Below are 25829 nucleotides of genomic sequence, written 5' to 3'. Positions count from 1 at the left end.
ATGGACAGAGGAGCCTGAGAGTCACAAAGAGTCGGAGAAAACTGAAGTGACTTAGGACAGATGCATGGACATAGGAATATCTAAGCTACAGCAGATCAACTTGATAGAACATTATGCAGCAACAAATACAAAGATTACAATGATTATGTAGCAAAATGGAAAATACCATCATCTTAAACATAAAAAGCAGAATAAAAAATAGACTAGCTGCAATTTAATGAAAATATATTTTTGTGTAGATGAATAGAAAAATGAAGATTATACATGAATCTTTTAAAACAATTTTTAATGTTGTTCTTATAAATAAAATAATATAGGAAACAAAATAATGAGTGACTATTGCTTAATATGAACTTAATTGCTATTGGGTGTCTTTCTGTGTGTGCATTGTCTTACAATTTATCATGTAGATGTAAAACCAAGAGTTCTGAGAAACAACGCATATTTTCATTACTGGCTGAATGATTTTCACTAAGATTTTAACCTCTATAAATTTATAAATAGTCACAAATTTATCCATCATCAGTTCAGTTCAGTTTAGTTGCTCAGTCGTGTCTGAGTCTTTGCGACCCCATGAACCGAAGCACGCCAGGCTTCCCTGTCCATCACCAACTCCCGGAGTTCACTCAGACTCATGTCCATCGAGTCAGTGACGCCATCCAGCCATCTCATTCTCTGCCGTCCCCTTCTCCTCCTGCCCCAATCCCTCCCAGCATCAGGGTCTTTTCCAATGAGTCAACTCTTCGCATGAGGTGGCCAAAGTACTGGAGTTTCAGCTTTAGCATCATTCCTTCCAAAGAACACCCAGGGCTGATCTCCTTTAGAATGGACTGGTTGGATCTCCTTACAGTCCAAGGGACTCTCAAGTCTTCTCCAACACCACAGTTCAAAAGCATCAATTCCTTGGCGCTCAGCTTTCTTCACAGTCCAACTCTCACATCCATCCATGACCACTGGAAAAACCATAGCCTTGACTAGACGAACCTTTGTTGGCAAAGTAATGTTTCTGCTTTTCAACATAGAAAGAACAATTTTTATAATAAGAATTCAATAAATATTTCTGGAGTGAATAAATAGACAATGGGAAGACATCAAATTCCTGTCATGCACCTGAGCTGTTTCCAATAGATGCTTCAAACTCTTGAAAACAGAAGAGTAAAATCAATCAGTTCTTATGTGTTATTTTAATAATGAGAAGAGATATTTTCTGGACTGTTCTTCACTCTGGTGTCTGTCAGAACCTCCTTTCTCCAGTGTGAAAGTATATGTGGTAGGTCCCTTTAAAGGCATGCTGCTGCTGCTGCTAAGTCACTTCAGTCGTGTCCGACTCTGTGCGACCCCGTAGACGGCAGCCCACCAGGCTCCCCCGTCCCTGGGATTCTCCAGGCAAGAACGCTGGAGTGGGTTGCCATTTCTTTCTCCAGTGCAGGAAAGTGAAAAGTGAAAGGGAAGTCGCTCAGTCGTGTCCGACTCTTAGCGACCCCACGGACTGCAGCCCACCAGGCTCCTCTGTCCATGGGATTTTCCAGGCAAGAGTACTGGAGTGGGGTGCCATTGCCTTCTGCCCTTTAAAGGCCTACCTATTTGAATAAAACACTGATTGCAGAAGTAACTCCTAAGAAGCAGTGGGGAAGAGATGTAACTCCATCCCCAGCCGCACTCTGACTTCACAGCCAACTACAGCTCTCTTAGATCTCTTCGATCTTGTGTTCCGAGGAAGGAGGCTTTGTCCAACTCCCTAACCCAGGACCAGAACTGGAATTACAGAAGGGACTGAATTTTTGGTACTCTACCACCTGACATCATTGTTCAAGTGTCAAAACAAAATTCATCCCTTGTCTTTAAAATGGTAATATTTATATTTTATAACATAATATTTGTAATTATAAATATTATTAGTTACTTCCTTCAGATCATTTGATCATAACATCTGACAGTTGTCTTTTTATCACCAGTATGTGGCACACTCCCCAGTATGGTGCTGGGTACCCAGTGGGTGCTTACAAGGGGGTAAATTCTGAGGCAGTGCTGGGGGCCTGGGCCCAAGTGCCCTGTCCTACCCAAGGCCCCACTTCCAGTCTCCGTGATCATGGCTTTTTTCTTAAAGAATTGATTTTTTGAATAAAAAGCAGAAGCACTTGGTACAAATTTTTAAAAGAACAAGACACAGAAAAAGTAAATCTCCTTCCAACCCTCTTCCCCAAGTTAAGTGGGCCCCTTTGCAGGGATATTTCTGCAGACACAAGTAGACATGTATAGAAAGACCTTTTAGCAACTTCAAAGCATTCCGTAGTGTGGCTGTGCCATAATTTATTTAAAAACAGTTTGCTATGGATGAAAATTTAGCTTGTTTCCAATTTTCTCTCTTACAAACAATAGGGCTGTTAAAAAATATACTGAGGCATTTTAAACTTTTTAAGATTTTTTTTTTTTTTTGAGCAAAAATCAATCTGAATCAGTGCCAAACCAGAAGTAATTGGGAGACACCACTGACAGGAGGAAGAAAAAGTTTCACAGAGAAAATGTGGAAGCAAGGGAAGGACTGATTGGCTATAGTTCAAAGCCTAATTGGCTGTTTGTGACTGGTCGTCCTCAGGCCTCGATTTCATAACCTTGAAGCATTTACAGGCTTAGATGTGGGCTTGCTGGTATAGGTGCCAGGGCACTGGAGCTCCCCCAGGCTAATGGATTCCTCGTTTAACTGCTTTAACAGTATAAATACATATGGCAACTCCGCTTATGTGTGAGTACATTTGTAATTTAAGCACCTGAATGAAGAATTTCTAGAAAGGATGAAGCAGAGAATGGTTGCTGAGAATATCTATACATTTGTGACTCTGTTGGGATCAGGTAGTATTTATGAATTTATCTACAGAGGTCTGACAATTTATGATGACTTTCTACCCAAAAGTTAACGTCATTCTCTGTATTCAATTCTCCTCTTGTGTTCTTCATCTTAAAATTTCCTTCAGACAAGGCTTGTATGTTTCTTATTTATATTTGTTCCTAGCTGTTTTCTTTTCTTGTTGCTATTGAAAGTAGGTCTTTTCTTATACTTTATGTTCTGATTATTATTTGTATATGTAAAGCATATTGATTTTGGTAAGCTGATTGTGTTGTTATTTGTGTAAGTAAGTTTTGTGTTTGTTAATTCTCTTAGATTGTCTGGCTAACAATGACATCACCTGTCACTATTAATGTTGTATCTCTTCCTTTCCAGATTGTAACTCTCATTTATTTTTCTGGCCTAAGCCAGTACCTCCAGTAAAATATTTCAGTGTTGTTAGTGGACACTCTGTCCTGTTCCCCATTTAATAGTAATGTTATTTTCAATTTCTTCAAAGGGTCTGGAATATAAAATTCTATCATTTTATGACTGGTTAATATCTGAAAGTAAGCACATACACACTTTTAAAGCATTGCTTTATTACAAACATTTTGTGCAATGTAAGTACATGACTCATCCTATAACAGAAAGATGAGACGAGTAAAGCTGTTACATTTTTCTATCCTCCATACTCCAGAAGATAAAAAAAAGAAAAAAGAAAAAAAAATTGTTAAAGGTGCACCAATGACTTGGGTAACATTTTTAGTTTAACACATAAAAAGTAAATTTCATGAAGTAATAAATTACATGACAAAATTCAAAGATTAGATAAGATAAGGGTATTCAAAATTAGAGCATCAAGTTACTTCTTAATGTAAGCCATTAAACAGTGAGCGTAAAGCTGCTTTCTCTAATGTTTTCTGAAAAACACCGATTAGATGGACGTTTTCAAGAAAATCTGCCTGTTGTCGGGGAGTAGGTGGTTGTTCCTGGCATGACTTTACAGGGGATGGGGAATGAATGGTGGATTAGGACAGTGGTGGGTGGCAGGTCCTTGAAGCCTGTCTGAGCCTAGACTTCATGGTCACAGTGCAGTGAGGCTCAACTCAGGGTGTGAGGAGCCAGGGTTTCCCTAGGCTCAGTTCTCTGATTCTTAAGCAGGAGTTCCAAGATGACCACCTGTTCTCAAGGGAACAAATAAGCTCTAGGGGAACAAATAGTGCCCCAAAGACATTGAAAGCACTTTAGTAAGAACACAGGTAAGAGTGGTCTACCTGTCTTCGGGGGTCTAACTGTTGCTTCCGGCCCCCTATTCACCTGCTCTGTGCTGTGGGGGGGTCTAACTGTTGCTTCCGGCCCCCTATTCACCTGCTCTGTGCTGTGGGGGGTCTAACTGTTGCTTCCGGCCCCCTATTCACCTGCTCTGTGCTGTGGGGGGTCTAACTGTTGCTTCCGGCCCCCTATTCACCTGCTCTGTGCTGTGGGGGGTCTAACTGTTGCTTCCAGCCCCCTATTCACCTGCTCTGTGCTGTGGGGGGTCTAACTGTTGCTTCCGGCCCCCTATTCACCTGCTCCGTGCTGTGGGTAATGTTCATCAGTCTCCCGAGGTGCAGTTCCATCAACTACAAACACCTGCCCCCTAAGGTTGGAGTAAGAATTAAGATGATAATGATTGCAAAGGTGTGGGAACAGTCCCAACACACACGTGAGCATTTTCATGCTCCTGTGCTGGGGAATCCACCCCTACTACACAGGGAGAATCGTTTCTAATATTACATGTTCATCTGATTTGAGGAAGATCATTTGATGTTGAAATTTCAAGAAGTTAGAAGGAGCCGGGAATGTCACTGACTGAGAACATGCCACGGCTCAGGCTGGTGGAAGACAAATGGCTGGCGTTCAGGTGCCAGCAGCTCAGTGCAGACTACCACGTGATTCATCATTGATTCTCTTGCATGGTGCCATGGAATCAGACCCAAAGTCATCATTTTCCACCTGCACTTGTGCTTGCGGTCCTGACTGTCTCCATAAAAGCTTAGCTTTTTTATTGTTATTGCTTTGTGGCTTTTAAATTCAAGCTCTAATCTCCTCTTATGTTGCCCTGACAGAAACTGTCCTATATTATGGTTTCGGATACACAGCCCTGGGTTTTTGGGGATCACAGTGGCTGAAGAGGGGTGTGAGAAGGTCGTGTGGGCAGAAGAAACACCCTGGCCTTGTGCAGGCTTCCTGGTTGCCTCTGACACCAGCACAGGCTAGGGATGAGCTGTAGCAGGTGGTTAAAGCATCATTCACCCACCTTGATCTGGCATCTCAACAAGGAGATGGATATGCTGCCCACTGGGGCACTGGAGAACACTTATTTAGGGCACACTCAGATAGTCATTAGCTTCCAGAATTTTCAGCTACATCATAACCTCACAGAATTATTCATGATGGTACCTGAGTAATATAAAACACTTGCGTTAGGTGACTCCCAAAATGTCTTGTAGGGTTTTTTAAGATGACACTTCTCAAAGTAGGGATTCATTAGAGACAATTCTGACTCTACAAGTTTTGCTTCACTGGAATTAATTCAAGGACTGAGGAATTCCATGTGCCATGTGACTAGTACATAATATTGCTTAGACATGATAAATAATTCAGGAATTTGCTCCATCATTGAAAAACACTGAAAAGCATTCCTAGAACAAACTAATTATATAATTACTAAAATATGCATAGTATATATTTTTAAGTGCTCACCAGAAAATTTTAGAAAAAACAATCAGAAAATTCATATGCTGTGCTTTTGCTTGTTCCCTGGACCACAGCCACCTGCTGGCTTAAGCAGGGCCATCTCCTGACGGAAGCACTGCACAGCATGGAAGGCTGAGCAAAGCACCAGCTGCCTTTGGAAATGGCAGTGTGACTTCAGGAAATGACAAAGATTGTCAACTGTCCATGGATCTGAATGAAGACAGGAGCGTCACTCCTCCTGTGAGCATCAAGAGACAGAAATATAAAAACACCAGTTAGTCAATTACACTTACAAACTGTGGCCAGTCCTTACTAACTCAACACTGCAAAAGTTTGGAGCTTTACTGGTAGCTCAGTCAGTAAAGAATCTGCCTGCAATGTGGGAAACCTTGTTGGGGGCCAGCGTGAGGCACTCCGCCCGTGGCAAAGGTCATGAGGAAGGAGGCTCGACATACTCAAAGGCGAGATCGAGCCTCAGGAGTCCCCCTGGAAATCCTCGAGCATCTACCCCCATAACCAGAGCCTGCCTACTTTACTACTTTGTGCTCTCACCTACACCTCTGACTTTACGGGGGGCTGTCCCCCACCACCTCTTTTGGAGAAGGAGTTAACTTAGAGCTCCAGTTAGTAATAATTCCTGGGCATGACAAGAGTGTTTTAACATACAAACTCCTCTGAAGGTTCTCTAGCCTGCCTGACAGGCTTGTCCGGCCCCATGTGATTGCCCACAGCCTCCCAACCGTGAGAGGCACGAGATGCTTTAAACCTTCTAAAAACAGGTTCCTTAGAAAAGTTAGAAAACCATTGGTATAAGTATAGTGGGCTGATTAGAAATTGTATTGGTGAAGGGTTTTTCATTTGTTGAGCCAATGTTTGTTGCTAAGTCTCCACATCCCCTGCCCTTACACACATTAATGAATATATAGAAGAAATAAGTATTAAATTTTGATATAAATCACGTCAGACCTTAGGCTAAGTAAATTCTTTCCTTAACTAAAACCCACTACACCTCACCCTATAGGAATGTAACTTTATTTGGGTGGCGTCTGTTTTAAGAATAATCACCCTTGGAGAAATAAGTGTTCTGGTTGACTGACCACTGTCACAAGGAGAGGGTCATAAATTGTCAGCAGGCCCCCTGGCCAGAAGATGATGTAACACCCCTAAGACCTCTGTATACATTTGTATGAAGTACCTGACTTTAATAAAAGTCAGGACTGCTGTCCCCACGTGACTTTTGTATAACATCTTAGTGTATAAAAACAGACCCCGGAAAATAAAGAATTGGGATCAGTTCCTCGAAATACTGGTCTCCCCATGTCTTTCTCCCTCTCAAACTCTGGCTGAGTCTCCATCTGGAGCGCGGAACCCACCAAGCTTACTAATTATGCCTGGGCTTCTAAGATCGGACTGGGGAGGCCTCAGTGTCTCCTCTCCTTCGGGAAAATGGAAGGATGCCTGCGGCCTACGTAAGTGGTGCAAGCTTCTTGTCTTGGAGTTTTATTGGTCTCCCGTGTAAACCAAGCTACTCAGCCTCTTTTCTCCACTGAATTTTCCTACTGAGCTATCCTCATTCTATTACTCTTTATATCTCTAATTAATATTTAATTGAAGCTATTGTATCCTGATCCTCGCCAACGCTGTCCCCGCTTCGAATACCCTGGATCAGCCGGGGCTGGACCCCGTCAAAACCTGGATTCAATCCCTGGGTTGGGAAGATCCCATGGAGGAGAGCATGGCAACCCACTCCAGTATTCTTGCCTGGAGAATCCCCATGAACAGAGGAGCCTGGTGGGCTGCAGTCCATGGGATCGCAGAGTCAGACATGACTGAGCAGCTAAGGACAACACAGCATAGCAAAGGTTTTGAGTTTCATCTCTAATGCATACATAAGTGATATAAACCAGCATATGGATCATGACACCCCTAGAGAATGCAGTTGACTGATGGAATATTAATAGAATTTAAATTTAAAAACTATGATCCATTAAACTTGGGGAGTTTGGGGTGAGACGGAATCAGGAGGGTTTTCTTACTTGAAGCACTCTCAAAGGCTAATATGCTGATTGTACCATTGCTTTCCAGCAGAAATGATGGCATAGGAATCTTCCCAAACATGCCAAAGGAGAGCGGTGTGTCTGCAGAGCATCTCTCAAGGCTGCCTTCCTCAGTGCACCTTGGGAAGTGCTGTTGGGTGAGCTCAGCCTGTTCTACAGCTGCTTCAGCAGGGAGGGGCCTTCAGTGCTCCACATTACTATTACTGACTACAGTCCTTCCTCACTGAGTACAGCACTGGTTAACTGAGTTCAGCACTGCCTCACTGAGTACAGCACTGGTTAACTGAGTTCAGCACTGCCTCACTGAATATAACACTGCATGACTGAGTACAGCACTGGTTAACCAAGCACAGCAGTGATTAACTGAGTATAGCACTGATTATCTGAGTACAGCCCTGCCTCGCTGAGTACTATACTGCACTGGAGCTTTCCATTTCCATGTCCTGCCTGACCCTGGGTGAGACTGGTTCACAGGAATATAGGAGAGGTTTAAACATTTAAATAATTTCCCAACCCACTTATGGCCCCTACTCCCTTCCTGCTCTAGTTGTCGGTGAATTTCAGCAAGTCCTGATGAAACATCAGGGACCATCCTATAAAGATAGGCATTGCCACAACAGGAAAACCAGACGGCTGGGGTTCCTGATAGGCTGTCTCTTTAAAAATACCTTCTGGAAATTTTGATCTTAATTCTCCTGAGATGATGAAGAATCACAGGAGAAGTTAAGGTGAAAAGCCGTTACTTCCAGATTCTAGGGTTAGTTAGCTCCCTTATACCATGCGCCTGTAGGAAAATGTAGCAGGTATGATGAGAGAGACATGTATGCTTTCCTTTTTTATAAGTTCCTTAAATCAGGAGCTATTTTAACTGCAGCGGAAAGCAAGATGATGCAGGAAAAGAGACATCTTTCTAGGAGAATTCACCCCAACTTCTGTCTAATGAGGCTCCCTTGGTGGAATGAGGTTCAGATGGTAAGGAATCTGCCTGAAAGGGCAGGAGACCCAGGTTTGATCCCAAGGTTGGGAAGATTCCCTGGAGAAGAGAATGGCAACCCACCTCAGTATTCTTGCCTGGAAAATTCCATGGACAGAGGAGCCTGGGGGGCTACAGTTCATGGGGTCGCAAAGAGTTGGACATGACTGAGCGACTAACACTTTCACTTTCACTGTCTGTCTAATGGGGTCTGTAATGGAGAGATTTTTTTCAAGTCCTCTGCAGGATGCTCTTGTTAATGACACAGTAAAAGTGTCTCAGACTGACAGAAGGAAATCAGCAGATGACCCCCTGCCCTGCATATTCCAATCTGCAAACTCCCCTGAACTCAGCCCCAGGAGAGAGGACCACCCTTTGGCTGGGCATCCAGGCTGCGCATCTCCGTAATGGGTTCAGGCACACTGGTTATGCAGAAGAAATGGGAGAGGCCCCCAGCACTCATGCTGATGACACAGTCACTCACCCCCCATCCTGTCAGGCCTCAGGACTGTGCTTCCCGGATGCCAGCTGTCACACAGGAAGCTGCAGCCTCCCTCTCCCCCGCCTCCTTTGCTGGCTGGAGCTGCAGGGCCATGGCCTGGAGAGTTTCCTTCACCATCTGGAGCTCCCCCTTGAGAGACTGTGCGCATGTTGTTAAGGAACACACGTGAAGGTGACGGGCGGCCCCTGCAGCCTCCCAGGGATCTGGGAAGAGCCACGTGCCTGCTGAAAGCAGATGGGCACTGCCCTCTAATTGCAGTTTCAAGTTCCTCCAAATTGGACCAATTAAATATTAATACAAATGTTACACTTCTTTTAAGAGTGACTGCAGTTCCTATGAGGCCCAAGGTCATTGACTGTCTCAAGGAAGGTTTCCAACAGGAAAAAGAAGAGTCAGCTTTTAGACTGAGACAGATGGCAAGCTAGGATGCTCCACGGAATATGGTCAGAGTGACTGTACTCCTGCTAAGCCCCCTGCTGGGGTGGGGGCCCCTGGCACATCCAAGTGCTCTGACAGTGGAAAGGAAAGAAGGCTGGAAACCAGAGTCTTCTGGAGAAAGCCAGGACTGGGCACCACCACAGGTCCAAATTGAGTCATGAGTTACAGTGCCTGTTGGCCATTGGCCAGCCTTGTCACCTTGTGTAAATCATTTTGAATCTCAGTTTTCTCCTGAAACAATGACTTCAAAACACCTTTAGTTCTAAACTGCTCTCATGTGTTATTATGCTCTAGGGTACTTGTAAAACAGCCATTCGGGGCACTAGAGACTTGACATAAGGCAGGGAGCTTGCATTCTCTAGGTTGGCTAGTTGGTTGATATATTTTTCTTTAAACTGTTGGGCTCTTAGTTTCCTAACCTATAAAGTTGTTTCTCCTGTAGATAAAGCAATCACAGGGAACTTGGCAAGTAATCCTATGGAATAAATAATATGACTGCCATCCTTTAAAGAGATGAGCTCTCTTCTAGGTGTTTAAGCTCAGGAACATTTAACCAACAGTTGTCTTCCTGTCTGTCCACAGCTAACTCTGCTTTTCCTGGTGTGCCTGCAGTCAGAACAATTCTAAGACAAATACAGAATGAGTGGTGGCTTAGATTCTCTTAATTTAATAAGCAAACTAATTTAACTTCATCCAACAGGAACTTAAGAAGAAACACAGAAACATGTTGATACCACTTAAATACTGTTAAGTCATTGCACGAGGTCAGACCACTTAAATATTACTAGATCAGATATGGAGAAGACAGAAAGCTTTAGGGTAAGCAGCTTGCAGAAATCTTCCCACTCAGACTGCCTACATCTACTACAATGTTGTTTTATCCAAATGCGATGTTGATGCAGTGTCAAGAGATACAGATACCTTCAGGTTATGACTATAGGAAGCGTTCTTTTTTCTTTTTTAAATAAGGAATTCCAAAGGATCCTGGGAATTATGCAAATGAACCTCACCTAAGCAAAAATCGCTGAGCCACCCTGACAAGGCTTTGGCAGTTATTCTTGCTCTTGAAGCCTCACCAGACTTCATCATTTACATAATTTACATACGTCTACTATGATGATTCACTCTTTGCACTTGAACTTGAGGGTGGGGGGGAACAAGGGTGGAGTTGAGATCCAAGAGAAGAAAGTATCCAATACTTGTCTTTTTCCTTTTTTAAAAGATTTCGTTTTCTTCTATTTCTCTGAACAGCTCTGTTAATCTTTAGTGAAAACACATATGACTTTACACAAGCAAGAGCATAAGTGGTCCCAGACCAAATACCAAGCTGCCAATTAATCACAAAGTTAAGCTACGTTTATAAAGAGTAAGCATAGAGCTTAAGCAGTTTATGAATCTTGACAAACTCCTGAGACTTCATTACCTCTGATAGGCAGTCTGGGACTACAGGCCCCACTCTTGTGATATGCTGAATGACAACCAAGGTTTTTAGAGAGAGAAACTGAACCAAACTCAACTGCCTCTTAAAGAACTCATAAAATGTCTAGTCATAAAATGTCTAGCACTGGGAGAACACACTGAAAAATAGTTTTGAAAAGAAAGTGAGAGAGAAGCCACAAAAGAGAAAGACTATGTTATACAACTAAAATAACACTCAGACAATAATCTCCAGGGACACAGGGAGGAATGAGAAGATGGAAATTTGAGGATGTGCCCATCAGCTCTGGGAAGCTGGCAAACCGTCCGATGCTTTCATTATCTTACTCATAAAATGCAGATTTTCCTGACTGCTCCCCCAATAAGTGCATAGTTAAAGCCGATTGGCGTTTGACCATGTGTTTTGTGAAAGTTCTGAGGAAACAGAGTAAAACTTCGGTGTTGGAATTTATGTATATGTGACAGAGGTGCTCATTACATCTAAGTGCAAGAAGAGGTGTAAAAGGAGTTAAATGATTCTTAGTATGCCTGTGCTCTAGCAGCCTCTCAGCCAAGTGGGTATTTCATCCTCTGTAACAGATACGCCACCAAAGATCTGTGGCAGCTAAGAAAATCAGCCCATTAATTACAACAATGGTACAAGGATTGGCATGCCAGTATCTTTAAAAACCCCTGGGAACCCGAGACCACCTTGCTGTAGACTACAGGTGTATTAGGCAGCAGTATTACTTCTTTAAAAAATTTTTTTACAATTAAAAAATGTTTTTTAAAATTTTGGCTGTGCTGGGTCTTCGCTGTAGCACATGAGCTTGGGAGTTTTGCCACACGGGCTTGGCTGCCTGGAAGCAAGTGAGATCTTTGCTCCTTGACTAGGGATTGAATCCATGTCCCCTCCATTGAAAGGCGGATTCTTAACTAGTGCACCAGCAGGGAAGTGCCAAGAACATTACTTCTTGATAGTAAAATTGTGCAGAGTGTGTTTGCAATGAATAAAGGCACGTTTCACATGAGTCTTCTAGTGCTAAGACAACACTGTCCTTTAGGGCAGCCATGTCCAAAGATCCTCAGATTTTTTCAAAGGGGTCTTTGTTTATATATCAAAAACAATTGAGAATTTTACTGCCAATTGTGATTCCAAGCGATCATTTTATTAGCTGGGTCAAACGACGGTCTTCAGTTCATCTGATCTCCTTTGCTTCCAAAAGAAGTAAGTTACTCATTTGCTAAATTATTTTTTCCTTATCAACAGTGATTCCTCTGCAGGCCCTGTGGCCACAGTCCTGGGAACTTTCCTTCATTCCCAAAGCCAAAAGTGAGGGGCACAGTTCTTGACGAGCAAAGAGGAAAGCCCCGTCCACAGGTAGCAGCCTCAAAGGTTGTGAAGCTTGCACAGGCCCACTTCCTTTGGTGCCACCCAGGGCCAAGTTCACCTGTGCTAAGCCTGCAGTAGGAGCCAGGTGTCCACACCTCTCCTGGGCTCCCAGTCCTCCTCTTCCCATTCCACTCCTTTTCATGGGGGCCAGAGGGAAGAACCCCGGCCCCCATATTCGCATCAGACCAGTGCACACAATGGTCAAACTGCAGCATCTTAGGGTCTCGGTTCTTTCATCTATGACACCATGATGGTCACAATCCCTCTTCCAGCTCTTCAGTTCTAGAAGATGAAAGCATTTCCAAGGAGGCAAGAGCAAGCCCCCCAAACTCCCATTTCCTTTGTCAGTTACAGCTGCATGTTTTAAAGCTGAACCAAACAAGGGCTCTTAAGCTCATGTGGCATCTGTGCATGTATCTGGATGTATTTAGTGTTTGCATGCCATCAAGCACCACCAAAACTAATGGATTGGGCACCACGCATTCCAAGTAAAGAGAAAGAACAGAAATCCAGGAGGGTTTCCTGGACATGAATGCAAATAGAACCACAGATAGAATCAGTCTGTCCCGTCTCATCTAGGATTCAGAGGCGTGCAGAACTACCCTGGGGGCTCTGAAATATGCTCAGTGTCCCACTCCTAGGTGTCCTTCTTTCCTCCTGAAAGTGTGTTGTAGAAGATGAAGGAGAAAGAGAAAAATCGCTGCTAAAACATCCACCTAACTTAGGTGGTTTTCAGTTAAAGCGCTATGTACGGGGAGGAATGATTCCATCCCCTTAACATGTTTTTTCAAAACACAACTGCTAATTAGGATCCAAAGTGACTGTGAAATTATACTACAGACTCAGACAAACACTCCTGGAAATCCCGGCTTGAGTGGCAGTGAAGTCGCACCTCCCGTCCTCGCCTTAGATGCCAGGCGTGAGTCACCTCTGTGATGCCGGCTCTTCCAATTAAGGCTGCAGACTCTTCTCAGATGCTTGCCGTGTGCTTCCTGACGGGTTGGTGCTGTTACTCGGTGTGATTTAGTGAGCCTGTCAGGAGGATGAAGAGACACGGCCTGTCTTCTTCCCTTCCTCCACTCTGTCAATCCAGTGTCTTCTTCATAAAAGCAAGAGACTACAAGTCAGCTGTCCACAGCCTTGATGTTAAATCAGGATGCCCAGAGGATCTGCTGGGAAGATCAGCCCCGCTGCTTGTGACTGGCCCACCCTCCCCTGATGCTACAGCCCCAGGGCTTTCTCACACTCATGGCTTATGCAAAGTTCCGTGCCTCCCGCATCTGCAGTGTTCAAGGCTTGAATCTTCTGGACATGGACATTGATGTGGGCTCGAATTAATCATGTTTTCACTCTGCAGCCTACACACAGGAGGCTCTGGCAGAGTCCTTAATGGAATCAAACAAAAGTACTACACTCGCTGGGAAATTCTTTCCTGTTGTTGACGGCAAGCTGTTTCTTTCAACTGCACTCAGCTTTGTCTCTTTGATGAAGAATGGAAACACAAACCAGTTGGAGTTTGGCTGGAGGATTTCAGCAGCCTCTTTGAATCGAGATAAGCTCTCATTTGAAACAAGGGCTTCAGTTTGTGTAAGAAGCTTCAGCAGTGCCTTGTAAATGTGCCTTTCTATCTCAAGGCACCGAGATCCACTAAGCACCACTCTGTTTGAATTCAAAGATACCTTCTTTGTATTTACTCTCAATCAGTGACACAGAACAAAGCCAGAGTTGCAGAGGAAAGTCTGCATTGAAATCCATATTGTGGTGTAAATGTTATTGGTGGAGGGTGACTTCAGTACCAAAACCAGTGCTTCCCAATCCTGGTTTGACCTGTTCCCTCTACGTTTCCACTTATTTCAGCAAGGACCAGCAAAATGCTCAATAAACATATCTTCACTTAACACCTCTTATTAAAGCTTAACATTTTGATAGTAATTGTGTGTTCCACAGAACAAGCCTGTCCAGCTATGTACAGGCATGGCTGCCTCCTGATTGCCCATGAAGGACCATGGGCAGGTGGCTGGATGCTTTGCCGTTCGTCAGAAATGATCTTGGACAGTCATGCAATTTCTAAGCCTCAGTCTTCTCAACTATCAAGTAGAAATAATAATCCCTATTTGTCTATAGAAATTTTATCAGAGTGAAATGACTTTTCATATAAGTCATTGTAGGGTTACCAATCAGTTCTCTCAAGGATTTATTACAAAATGATTGAAAAAATCTATCTTGAAACCTCATATAAAAATGGGATGTGGTTTGATCTTGTGACACTGACACTGAAAATGTTTTTCTTCCTAAAACCAAGCACTTAACCATGTATAAGAACTATGTTCAACACATTTTCTGAATCTTAACCCATTTAACTCAAGTAAAAACCTTAGTGGGTGCATGCTCAGTCACTTCCGTTGTGTCCGACTCTTTATGACCCTATGGACTGAAGCTGCCAGGCTCCTCTGTCCATGGGATTCTCCAGGGAAAGAATACTGGAGTAGGTTATCATGCCCTCCCATCCAGAGGATCTTCCTGACTCACGGATCAAATCCACATCTCTTACATCTCCTGCACTGGCAGGCAGGTGCTTACTTGTGGCACCTGGGAACCTTACAGGCACATGTTGTTATCTGACTTTAGAGATGCTTATAGAGGCATCTCTAAACCTATAGAAACCTATATGCAGGTCAGGAGGCAACAGTTAGAACTGGACATGGAACAACAGACCGGTTCCAAATAGGAAAAGGAGTATGTCAAGGCTGTATATTGTCACCCTGCTTATTTAACTTCTATGCAGAGTACATCATAAGAAACGCTGGGCTGGAAGAAGCACAAGCTGGAATCAAGATTGCTGGGAGAAATATCAATAACCTCAGATATGCAGATGACACTACCCTTATGGCAGAAAGTGAAGAGGAACTAAAAAGCCTCTTGATGAAAGTGAAAGAGCAGAGTGAAAAAGTTGGCTTAAAGCTCAATATTCAGAAAACAAAGATCATGGCACCTGGTCCCATCACTTCATGGCAGATAGACGGGGAAATAGTGGAAACAGTGGCTGACTTTATTTTTGTGGGCTCCAAAATCACTGCAGATGGTGAATGCAGCCATGAAATTAAAAGAAGCTTACTCTTTGGAAGGAAAGTTATGACCAACCTAGACAACATATTAAAAAGCAGAGACATTACTTTGCCAACACATGTTCGTCTAGTCAAGGCTATGGTTTTTCCAGTGGTCATGGATGGATGTGAGAGTTGGACTGTGAAGAAAGCTGAGTGCTGAAGAATTGATGCTTTTGAATTGTGGTGTTGGAGAAGACTCTTGAGAGTCCCTTGGACTGCAAGGAGATCCAACCAGTCCATCCTAAAGGAGATCAGTCCTGGGTGTCCATTGGAAGGACTGATGTTAAAGCTGAAACTCCAGTACTTTGGCCACCTCAAGCGAAGAGTTGACTCATTGCAAAAGACCCTGATGCTGGGAGGGATTGGGGGCAGGAGGAGAAGGGGACGACAGAGGATGAGATGGCTGGATGGCATCACTGACTCGATGGACATGAGTCTGAGTGAACTCCGGGAGTTTGTGATGGACAGGGAGGCCTGGTGTGCTGCAGTTCATGGGGTCGCAAAGAGTCGGACACGACTGAGAGACTGAACTGAACTGAACTGAACTGATAGAGGCATTATCCACCGTCCATGATCCCATTGCTCCTGAATCTGGGTTGGGAACTCTAAAAGCATCCCATTTATACACATCTCTGTGCCCTCTCAGCCTCCTTCCCACTACCCAAATCTATTAAAGAGAAAACCCAATTCCCTAGAGTCAAACTAACGTTTTTGAAAATTTCTAAATGAGAGGCTAACACAGACCTCAAATGCAGCTGTCAGAACTGTTACCTGAGCCCACCAGAAGCTGAGGGGTTTTCCCACTGACGAACAAGCCCACCTGCTGGCCAGGAGCCGCTCAGTGTGCACTGGCCCTCGGCAGGACCCTGCTCCCAGATGCCCCGGCGCAGACTGTCACTTGTCCATCTGCTGGAGGCCACACTCCCCTAACAACTGTCAAATCTGTGGGATCCATGAACATGAAATAAACAAAAGTAAAAGGCAAATATACTGCTACTGCTTCTTTGGACAGCTTTTTAATAAGAGCTTAAATAACAGTTTATTAGGGGCAGGGACTTACAAAAAACAGAATGTCTGCTTTTAAAAATGTACCTTGAGCAATTGGAAATAATCACTGATTAAGTTGAAAAATTTTTTCCTGCTAAATTTAATAAGCAAGGTGAAAGATTTCAGGTTATAAGGAGAAAGGAAACACAACACTGAATCCATCATTAGACTGTGGATCTGAATACTTGTGATTATGGTTAATGCTTGACCATTCAAATCTCTTTAAACATACACACGTATTCCAGATAAAGTCTGATAAGAACTAGAATTCTGAAAAGACAGCAATGAGAAACAAAGTTCAAAATAGCTACATTTCTCACAAATACATCTAATAAAAGTCATACTACTGAACAGAAAGGATAAATGAACAAAGAAGTACTTTCATCTAGAGAAGTTTCAACTTATGATTAAATACCTAAAAAAAAATACAGGACGGAGCTGTATATGCCTTCATCCATCTTGCATGCACTCCTCTGCCCTCAGAAGAGCTAACCAGGGACAAACCACACACTGATTAATACGCGATTCAGTGCTTCACGTGGACAGACACCTAAGCCCGCAGTTTCTTGTGCTATCTTGGTCACTGGCAACTAGTTTTGATAAAGGGATTTGCACATATGACAGGAAATGCACTGAATCTTGTATGAGAAAAAATTGGAAGGGAATGATATGAAGTCCCACTAGTGTGATACTCTCCTGCCCCTTATAAAGCAGAATCGCATGGAAGAGGAAGCTGAAGATGGATTTGGGTTTCTCGGTATTCAGAAAGCCCCTAGAAAACCGATGCAATCAGACTCACAACCGTGTGAGCCCCACAAACCCAGCTGCACAGCCCCAAACTGCATTTTAATTTGGCCTCATTTTGTGCATGTCTGAATTTCTTTGGTAATTATTAGCAGTCAGGTTTAGTCATCAAAAATGCCAACTTACCAAAACCTAGAGAGAAAACATCACATACTGAATAATCTCAGAGATCAGAGGTGTGTTGAACTCTAAATACCAGGAGTATCTATTTGTTTCCATCTGCTGAGGCATAGGAAAACTGTGCAATTTTTTAAGACTTTCTTTTACAAAGTAACCTAACAGGTGCTCCATCTGCAGGATTAAAAGGATATGAATGAGATCTTCATCATGACTGTGGATTGCCACGTGCAGTTGATCTTCTAAGTACAATAGCTTCTTGCCTATGGTTTCACATTTTTCTCCAAGTTCTGCTGAAAAGATGTAAGATTCCTGGCCAGGGAAAAAGAAAAATATATCATTAGTAAACTACAGATATTTTCAGGGCTATGAACACATCTGTGATTTATCCAATGGTCTGCAAAGGGAAGACTCCCCAACACAGCTCTGCTACCCTCTGCATCCCATTGGAATCATGCCAGAAACTTTGTCTTCCCTGGAGGCCATTCTTGAGAATGGCAATTTCAGGTTATTACTGAATGATAAGCTGTATCTACATGACTCCACAGTTTATCTCCTGCATCCAGTCATTTCTAAGACTTATATCCAGTATATCAACTCCTAAAGTGGATTTATCAAAGGGGAAGCCTGGGTCTTTGAACTGCATTCATAGGCAAACTCACACTGGACTAGGAATTCTAACCAAAGAGAGGCTGACCTATAATAACAGAGAGATGTTCCTTTAGGGGCACAGGGCTCCAATAGGGCACTGAACACGTATCCGTACACTGGTCACAGTCCCTGAAAGCTAGAATATTTAGGAGATTTTTTATGATTTTTTAAAACTTTTATTTGTTTTTTAATTGAAGGATAATTGTTTTACAGAATTTTGTTGTTTTCTGTCAAACTTCAACATGAATCAGCCATAGGTACACCCATGCCCCCTCCTTCCTGAACCTCCCTCTCATCACCCTCCGCATCCCACCCCAGCCCCTGTTTGGGTTTCCTGAGCCATACAGCGAATTCCTGTTGGCTATCTATATGGTAATGTAAGGTTTTCCAGTGGTCATATATGGATGTGAGAGTTGGACTATAAAGAAAGCTGAGCGCTGAAGAATTGATGCCTTTGAACTGTGGTGTTGGAGAAGACTCTTGAGAGTCCCTTGGACTGCAAGGAGATACAACCAGTCTATCCTAAAGAAAATCAGTCCTGAATATTCATTGGAAGGACTGATGCTGAAACTGAAACTCCAATACTCTGGCCACCTGATGCAAAGAGCTGACTCATTTGAAAAGACCCTGATGTTGGGAAAGATTGAGGGCAGGAGGAGAAAGGGATGACAGAGGATGAGATGGTTGGATGGCATCACCGACTCAATGGACATGGGTTTGGGTGGACTCTGGGAGTTGGTGATGGACAGTGAGGCCTGGCGTGCTGCGGTTCACGGGGTCACAAAGAGTAGGACATGACTGAGCGACTGAACTGAACTGAACTGAACTTTCCATGTTACTCTCTCCATACATCTCACCCTCTCTTTTCCTCTCCCCATGTCCATAAATCTATTCTCTATGTCTGTTTCTCCATTGCTACCCTGCAAATAAATTCTTCAGTACCATTTTTCTAGATTCTGTATATATGCATGAGTATACGATATTTATCTTTCTCTTTCTGACTTGCTTCACTCTGTATAATAGGTTCTAGGTTCATCCACCTCATTAGAACTGATTCAAATGCATTCCTTTTTATGGCTGAGTAATATTCCATTGTGTATATGTACCACAACTTCTTTATCCATTCACCTGTAGATGGACATCTAGGTTGCTTCCATGTTCCAGCTATTGTAAATAGTGCTGCAATGAACAATGGGATACATGTGTCTTTTTCAGTTTTGATTTCCTCAGGGTATATCCCTATGAGTGGGATTGCTGGGTCATATGGTGGTTTTATTCCTAGTTTTTAAAGGCATCTCCATACCTTCTTCCATAGTGGATGTATCAATTTATATTCCCACCAACAGTGCAAGAGCGTTCCCAAGGAGACTTTAAATGCCAGGAGACCTGTATTATATGTATGTTATATGTAGCTGCTATCAGCACCAGTGCAAATACTCATTTTCCCTCTCTCACACCAGGGCATAAGTTCCATAAAAGAAGGGACAATCCACGTCAAGCCCCATAAGAGCTCGGACGATGGCGGCTTGCTCACTACTAGGTTCAGAGCTCCTGGCACAATGTCAGACACATGGTAGGCACATGGCATTCATTGTTTCCATGAATGAATAGCCAAGTCTGGGACCTCCCGCCTTCTGAAACGTTTCCCCTTCACACTTGTATCCACCACATGAACCAGAAAAGAGCCCTCTTTATGTCACTTTTCTGTACAAAATCACCATGTGGAGAATAATATGAAGGTTACTTTAAAAATGAAAAACAGAGCTACTGTATGAACCAGCAATCATACCCCTGGATATATATCCAAAAAAACTATAATTCAAAAGGATGCACGCACCCCAGTGTTCATAGTAGCACTATTCACAATATCCAAGACATGGAAGCAACCTAAATGTCCACCCACAGATGAATGGATAAAGAAGATGTGGTACATATATACACAATGGAATATTACTCAGCCATAAAAAGAACAAAATAATGCCATTTGCAGTATGACAGGACCTAGAATCTCTACTATACTAAGTAAGTCAGACAGAGAAAGACAAATGTCATATGATATTGTTTATATGTGGAGTCTAAGAAAATGATACAAATGAACTTATCATAAAACAGAATCAGACTCACAGACATAGAAAAAAGACTTATGGTTACCAAAGGGGAAAGGGGGAGGAGGGATAAATTAGGAGGTTGGGATTAACGTATACATACTACTATACATTAAAATGGATAAACCAGGACCTACTGTGTAGCACAGGGAACTATATTCAATATCTTATAATAACCTGCATCATATAAAAACAATGTACATCTCAACTTACACAGTGTTATATGTCAATTATATCTCAATAAAAATATAATAAGTAAATAAATAAGCAGCAAAAAGTGAGCTCAGAATTTAAAAGTAACCAAAAGTAAAACTAATATTTTTCCAACTAATGGTGAAAGCCCTAGAAGGTATACAAAAATAATTTTGCATAGGGAAAAGAATTGAGATATACATTCAGATTAAATTGCAGAGTTACTAAAAAAGCTATAATTAATGTCTAGAAAAGAAACAAGAAAATGCCCAGGTGTGGCAATATTTAAAAAGTCCTTAGAGTTCACAAGTTGTATAATACTATAATTGGAGTCCAAAAATAACTATTTAATCAAGATATGTAATTTAACATTCACTATATCAACTCCATCATTCCCTAAAGTTTATATCCCAAATGGTCAACTACATTAGAAGAAAACAGCGCAGACGAAGTACCCATAACTACCATAAATACTGAAGACATCTAATATATTATAAGTTAATATATGTACAAAAAACTTAGTGACAACATACAATTTTGCAGACAAATGGACACGATTATACAAGAAAGCATGTGAAGCATGTGTGAAAGTTTGTTCATAACTGACCATAGTAGTGGTGAGGAGAAAACAGTAAATATGTAGAAATCACATATACATATATATTTTCCTGCTCTAAAAGTAGTAACATTATCATTCAAAGATGTAGAATTACAGAGTAGACAAATTACATGGAAGTTAAGACAACAGGCAATGAGTAATGGCATAGTCATGCATGAACTAAATGAGACACCAAGAAAAGGAACATCTGGAGCAAAATGATTGACAGCAGCGAAACCACAAGGCATACATGAAGGAGAAAAATACAGTGTTAGTGGGAAAATATATACGACAGAGATTACACTTTAAAGAGACACAAAAGCAAAGAATCAGAACATGAAGCTGAGGAATTGAAAACACTCTTTGATGGAATCAAATGATTCAATTTTCATCTTGGGGCTAAAACAAATAGAAATCAAAGCTAAATTGAGTCCATTTAAAATATGGCTTTACATATTCCCCCAAATACATAATTCCTGCCTGTTTTTATTTCAAAATTATGTGCAGATTGATAGTGATTGTGTGAATTTGGAAAAGTGATTTAAGACCATATAGAAAAACTTTGGGCTTTCCTGATAATGCTAGTGGTAAAGAACCTGCCTGCCGATGCAGGAGAGGCAGGCTCGATCTCCAGGTCAGGAAGACCCCCTGGAGAAGAAAATGATAACCCACTCCAGTATTCTTGTCTGGAAAATTCCATGGACAGAGGAGGCTGGCAGGCTACAGTCCATGGGGTTGCAACAGAGTCAGACACAACTTAGCGACTAAACAACAACAACAGCAAAACTTTAAATTATTTATAGTCTAGGATTCAATAGTCCCTTTATTGGAATTTATATATTTAAATTTAAATAATTTTTATTAAGCATTTTAATAAATATTGAAAATCTCTATCATATGTTAAATAAAAAGTTATTGTTATTTTAGTAATGCAAAAGTAATTGCATTAAGAGTATAAGAAAGAGGAAATAACATGTGTCCAACAATAAAGAGAGTGCTTAAAATAAGTCCTGGTATATTCAATTTGTACTTAGCCATTAAAATAATTTTAATAGAAGAATATTTAATAATGAGTAAAGTAGGCAAAGCTCTAAAATATTAACAATTATTTGGAGGGCCAGCATTACAGTACATTTTTATTTTCTTCTCAATGTTTTGTTGTATTTTCCACATCTCTGAAATATAATAAAGAAAAAAGTCACTAAGAACATTAATTCAGGCCATAATGAAAAAGTATGGAAGACAAACAACTGAATATTTTTAAAAAAATTTTTTTAAAGCTTAAAAAACACAAGAAATAGAAAACAAGACATACGGTTACTAAAGGGGAAGGGCAGGGGATAAATCAGGAGTATGCAATTAACAGATACAAACCACTCCAGATAAAATAGATAACTGACAAGGACCAACTGTATAGTATAGAGAACTATTTTTAATATCTTGTAATGACCTATAATTCCTGGTGGCTCAGATGGTAAAGCGTCTGCCTGCAGTGCGGGGGACCCGGGTTTGATCCCTGGATTAGGAAGATCCCCTGGAAAAGGAAATGGCAACCCACTCCAGTACTCTTGCCTGGAAAATTCCATGGATGGAAGAGCCTGGTAGGCTGCAGTCCATGGGGTCGCAAAGAGTCGGACATTACTGAGCGACTTCACTTTCACTTTCAATGACCTACAATGGAAAATGTAATAACTGAATCATTTTGCTACACACCTGAAACTAACACACCTTGTAAATCAACCATACTTCAATAATTGAAAAAAAAGATGAAAAGGCACAAACAGGCACAGGGAAACAAACTCAGTGAGATCAAGGTTCTCTGATCAGCAACAGAAGAGCTGACTGGCATGCTCTCGTGGGACCGCCTCTTCAAGTTACAGAATCTCCACCACACTCCTGCACAGATCACTGCGGACAGATTCTGATCCTGTACTGAAAGGACACTGTGTGTGACCTGGGTGTTATTTGAATGGCTTATGGCTTTACCATAATGCTCTCATATGGATCCATGGGGATGGAATTAGCTTAAGACCTAAATTGAGAAGTGACAGCTAACGAGAGGAAAGATTTACACATTTTATCAATCTGATAAAAAAATTCTCCATCATTCAAAGAAATTCCGTCTGTCCACAGAGGGCCAGATGGAACCAGAGTCATGAGCACCAGATGGACAAAGCTGTGGAAGTCCTGCCTGTGGACCACACCCTGGAGGGGCCGGGTAGAACCTCCTTGCTGTTCCCATGCTGTGCCTAGGCAGGGCGGAATGTGTGTGTGGCCACAACAGTATGGCCTTCCAGAACCTTCCCTGTGCTGCCAGGAGACAGATTATTATTAATACTTCTCCCCCTTGAACCTGGCTGGTCCTTTAAGGATCCTCTGGAGCTGACACGCCTGACTTCCAGATCAACATCATAATAGGTGGTATGTCTTCTCAGATCACTTGCCCTGGAACCCAGGGTCCATGTCATGAGGAAGCCCAAGTCACTTGGTTTGGCCAGGTGTAGGTGTCTGGCTGAATGCCCCAGTGAAAGGCCCAGTCAATAGCCAGGTATGAGCGGGACTGAGCCTTCAGACAATTTGAGGACCCGCCTTCAAGTGATTCATTAAACACTCAGACCATGTGCGGCAAAGACAGTCCTCCTCACAGGTCCATGCATATATGAAAAAAATTTTTTTAATCACTAAGCTGAGCGTGATGTGTTAAGAATCATAGTAGCTAAAACAGTAGGATGCATGGGTATATACCACATGGGAGCCTGCCTGAATGGACAGGACCCCTGCACAACATTAGCAGGAGGTATCCCCTTCTGGTCCCTAGACCAGAAGTGCACTAAAGTGCTAACACCCAGACTTGTCTCAGGGTAGGGAGCACCCAGCTGTGCTGGGAACTGGAGCCATGAGCGTAAGAAAAAGATTGCAATGAGTGGTCACTGCTGTTGGTCACTAGTCCCCAGATCCCTGAATTCTGGTCAAATATGCAGGTGCATAGTCTGAATAACATATTTGCTCAGGATGTAACCAGTGGGAGCTTGCTTCCCTCTAGCTTTGGGGCAAATGACTGTTTAGTGGACATGGTACAGCAAGATGTTTCCTCATGAGAGGCAGAAGTGTACTAGATGAATGGATTCGTCTCTAGATCTCACAGCCCCCTTGGGGACACACTGCCTAGGATGAAGAACAAAATCGCCATCCTATGTAAATCCCCAAGGATTATATCCTCCTAGGAACATACGTGTGCATGTGCTCCATTGGCCCAGGGTGGCAGGGTGTTGGCGGGAGGCATCAGGCCTGTTACCATTATATCCCTCTTGCTTTGAGAACACTTTTCTCAAGTATGTCTTTTTTAAGTCATTGGTTTTTAGGCTCACTCCTTGGAAGGAAAGTTATGACCAACCTAGATAGCATATTCAAAAGCAGAGACATTACTTTCCAACAAAGGTTCATCTAGTCAAGGCTCTGGTTTTTCCTGTGGTCATGTATGGATGTGAGAGTTGGACTGTGAAGAAGGCTGAGCGCTGAAAAATTGATGCTTTTGAACTGTGGTGTTGGAGAAGACTCTTGAGAGTCCCTTGGACTGCAAGGAGATCCAACCAGTCCATTCTGAAGGAGATCAGCCCTGGGATTTCTTTGGAAAGAATGATGCTAAAGTTGAAACTCCAATACTTTGGCCACCTCATGCGAAGAGTTGACTCATTGGAAAAGACCCTGATGCTGGGAGGGATTGGGGGCAGGAGGAGAAGGGGACGACAGAGGATGAGATGGCTGGATGGCATCACTGACTCGATGGACGTGAGTCTCAGTGAACCCCGGGAGTTGGTGATGGACAGGGAGGCCTGGCGTGCTGCGATTCATGGGGTCACAAAGAGTCGGACACGACTGAGCGACTGATCTGATCTGATGCAGAGGTCCCCTGTCAGGAGAGTAGGGGGCTTCATTGTCAACTTTACCCTAGTCTCTAATTTTATCCATATCATTTGCCTAACCTGTGATGGAATACGGAGGGACACCAAAAGGGATTTGTGTAGGGTTGACCTAGGGCAGGACTGAGGGGACGACAAAATGATGACAGAAAGAAATCAGAGAAACAAAGAGCACCAGAAGCTGTCTCTTGACTTCCTTACTGTGGCTGATTCACGTTCATGTATGGCAGAAACCAACACAATATTATACAGCGATTATCATCCAATAAAAAAAAATCAAATAAAAAGGTAAAGTAAATAGGAGCCATAGAAGGGCTTTTGTTTGCTTGTTAGTTTTAACAGAAAAGGAACTTCTGTTCAAAGCAGTTGTCTTTCAACAGATCTTTGGCAATGCTGGCATTTCTCTTTCAGCCAAAATAAGCGCACTCTTAAAGCAGTGCACTGCTCCTGAGGCCCCAGCTTGGGATGTAACTGCAAGAAGCTGGAGTCCTTCATTTTCACTCTCGCCTGTTTCCCAGGACATCACACGCAAGCGTGTACAAAGGGCCACCTCAGTCAGGGCTGCTGAGAATGTCACAGATGCTTCCCCAAGCACCTTCATGCCTAAGCAGAGAGAATTGGAGCTGGTGGGCCTAGGAACTTAGGTCTCATCTAATTCAGTTCCTCCTTATACACACACCAGAAGCATCTCTAAGAGTCTTGTGACTTGCCGAATGTCACACAGAGAGAAAGTGGTGGGTTGGGGTTCAAGACAGAGGTCTTCCCACATCTAGCCAGCTCTTTCCTCTGGATCTGGACTTAACCATGATGCAAGGAGGGGGAATGAAGGACACAGAAAGGGATTTGTGCAGGGCTGACCCATGGCAGGACTGAGGGGGCTACAAGTGATGACAGAAAGAATCAGAGAAGAAAACAACATCAGAAGCTGTCTCTTCTCTTCCTT

General features: G+C 42.6%; 1 protein-coding gene across 2 annotated transcripts in view; it reads right to left on the bottom strand.

Moving 5' to 3' along the window:
* Positions 1 to 269: 269 nt before the first annotated feature.
* DISC1 (DISC1 scaffold protein) overlaps positions 270 to 25829 on the bottom strand; it is a 430685-nt gene continuing 405125 nt past the window's right edge. Inside the window, exons 12-14 of one of the 2 annotated variants that reach the window (XM_059882640.1) lie at positions 9081 to 17732; positions 5573 to 5804; positions 270 to 5269 (exon numbers count right to left, since the gene is read on the bottom strand). In XM_059882640.1, the coding sequence (XP_059738623.1) occupies positions 17436 to 17732 (297 nt within the window). In that variant the 3' untranslated portion in view covers positions 270 to 5269; positions 5573 to 5804; positions 9081 to 17435. Of the gene's footprint in view, positions 5805 to 9080; positions 17733 to 25829 lie in introns of both variants that reach the window. The other variant, XM_059882639.1, reaches the window with a different exon arrangement.

The sequence above is a fragment of the Bos taurus genome, chromosome 28 (genome assembly GCF_002263795.3).
Source record: "Bos taurus isolate L1 Dominette 01449 registration number 42190680 breed Hereford chromosome 28, ARS-UCD2.0, whole genome shotgun sequence".
NCBI classification, from domain to species: Eukaryota; Metazoa; Chordata; class Mammalia; order Artiodactyla; family Bovidae; genus Bos; species Bos taurus.
Note: the sequence above shows the minus strand (reverse complement) of the source record. Positions and strands in the feature narration are given on the sequence as shown.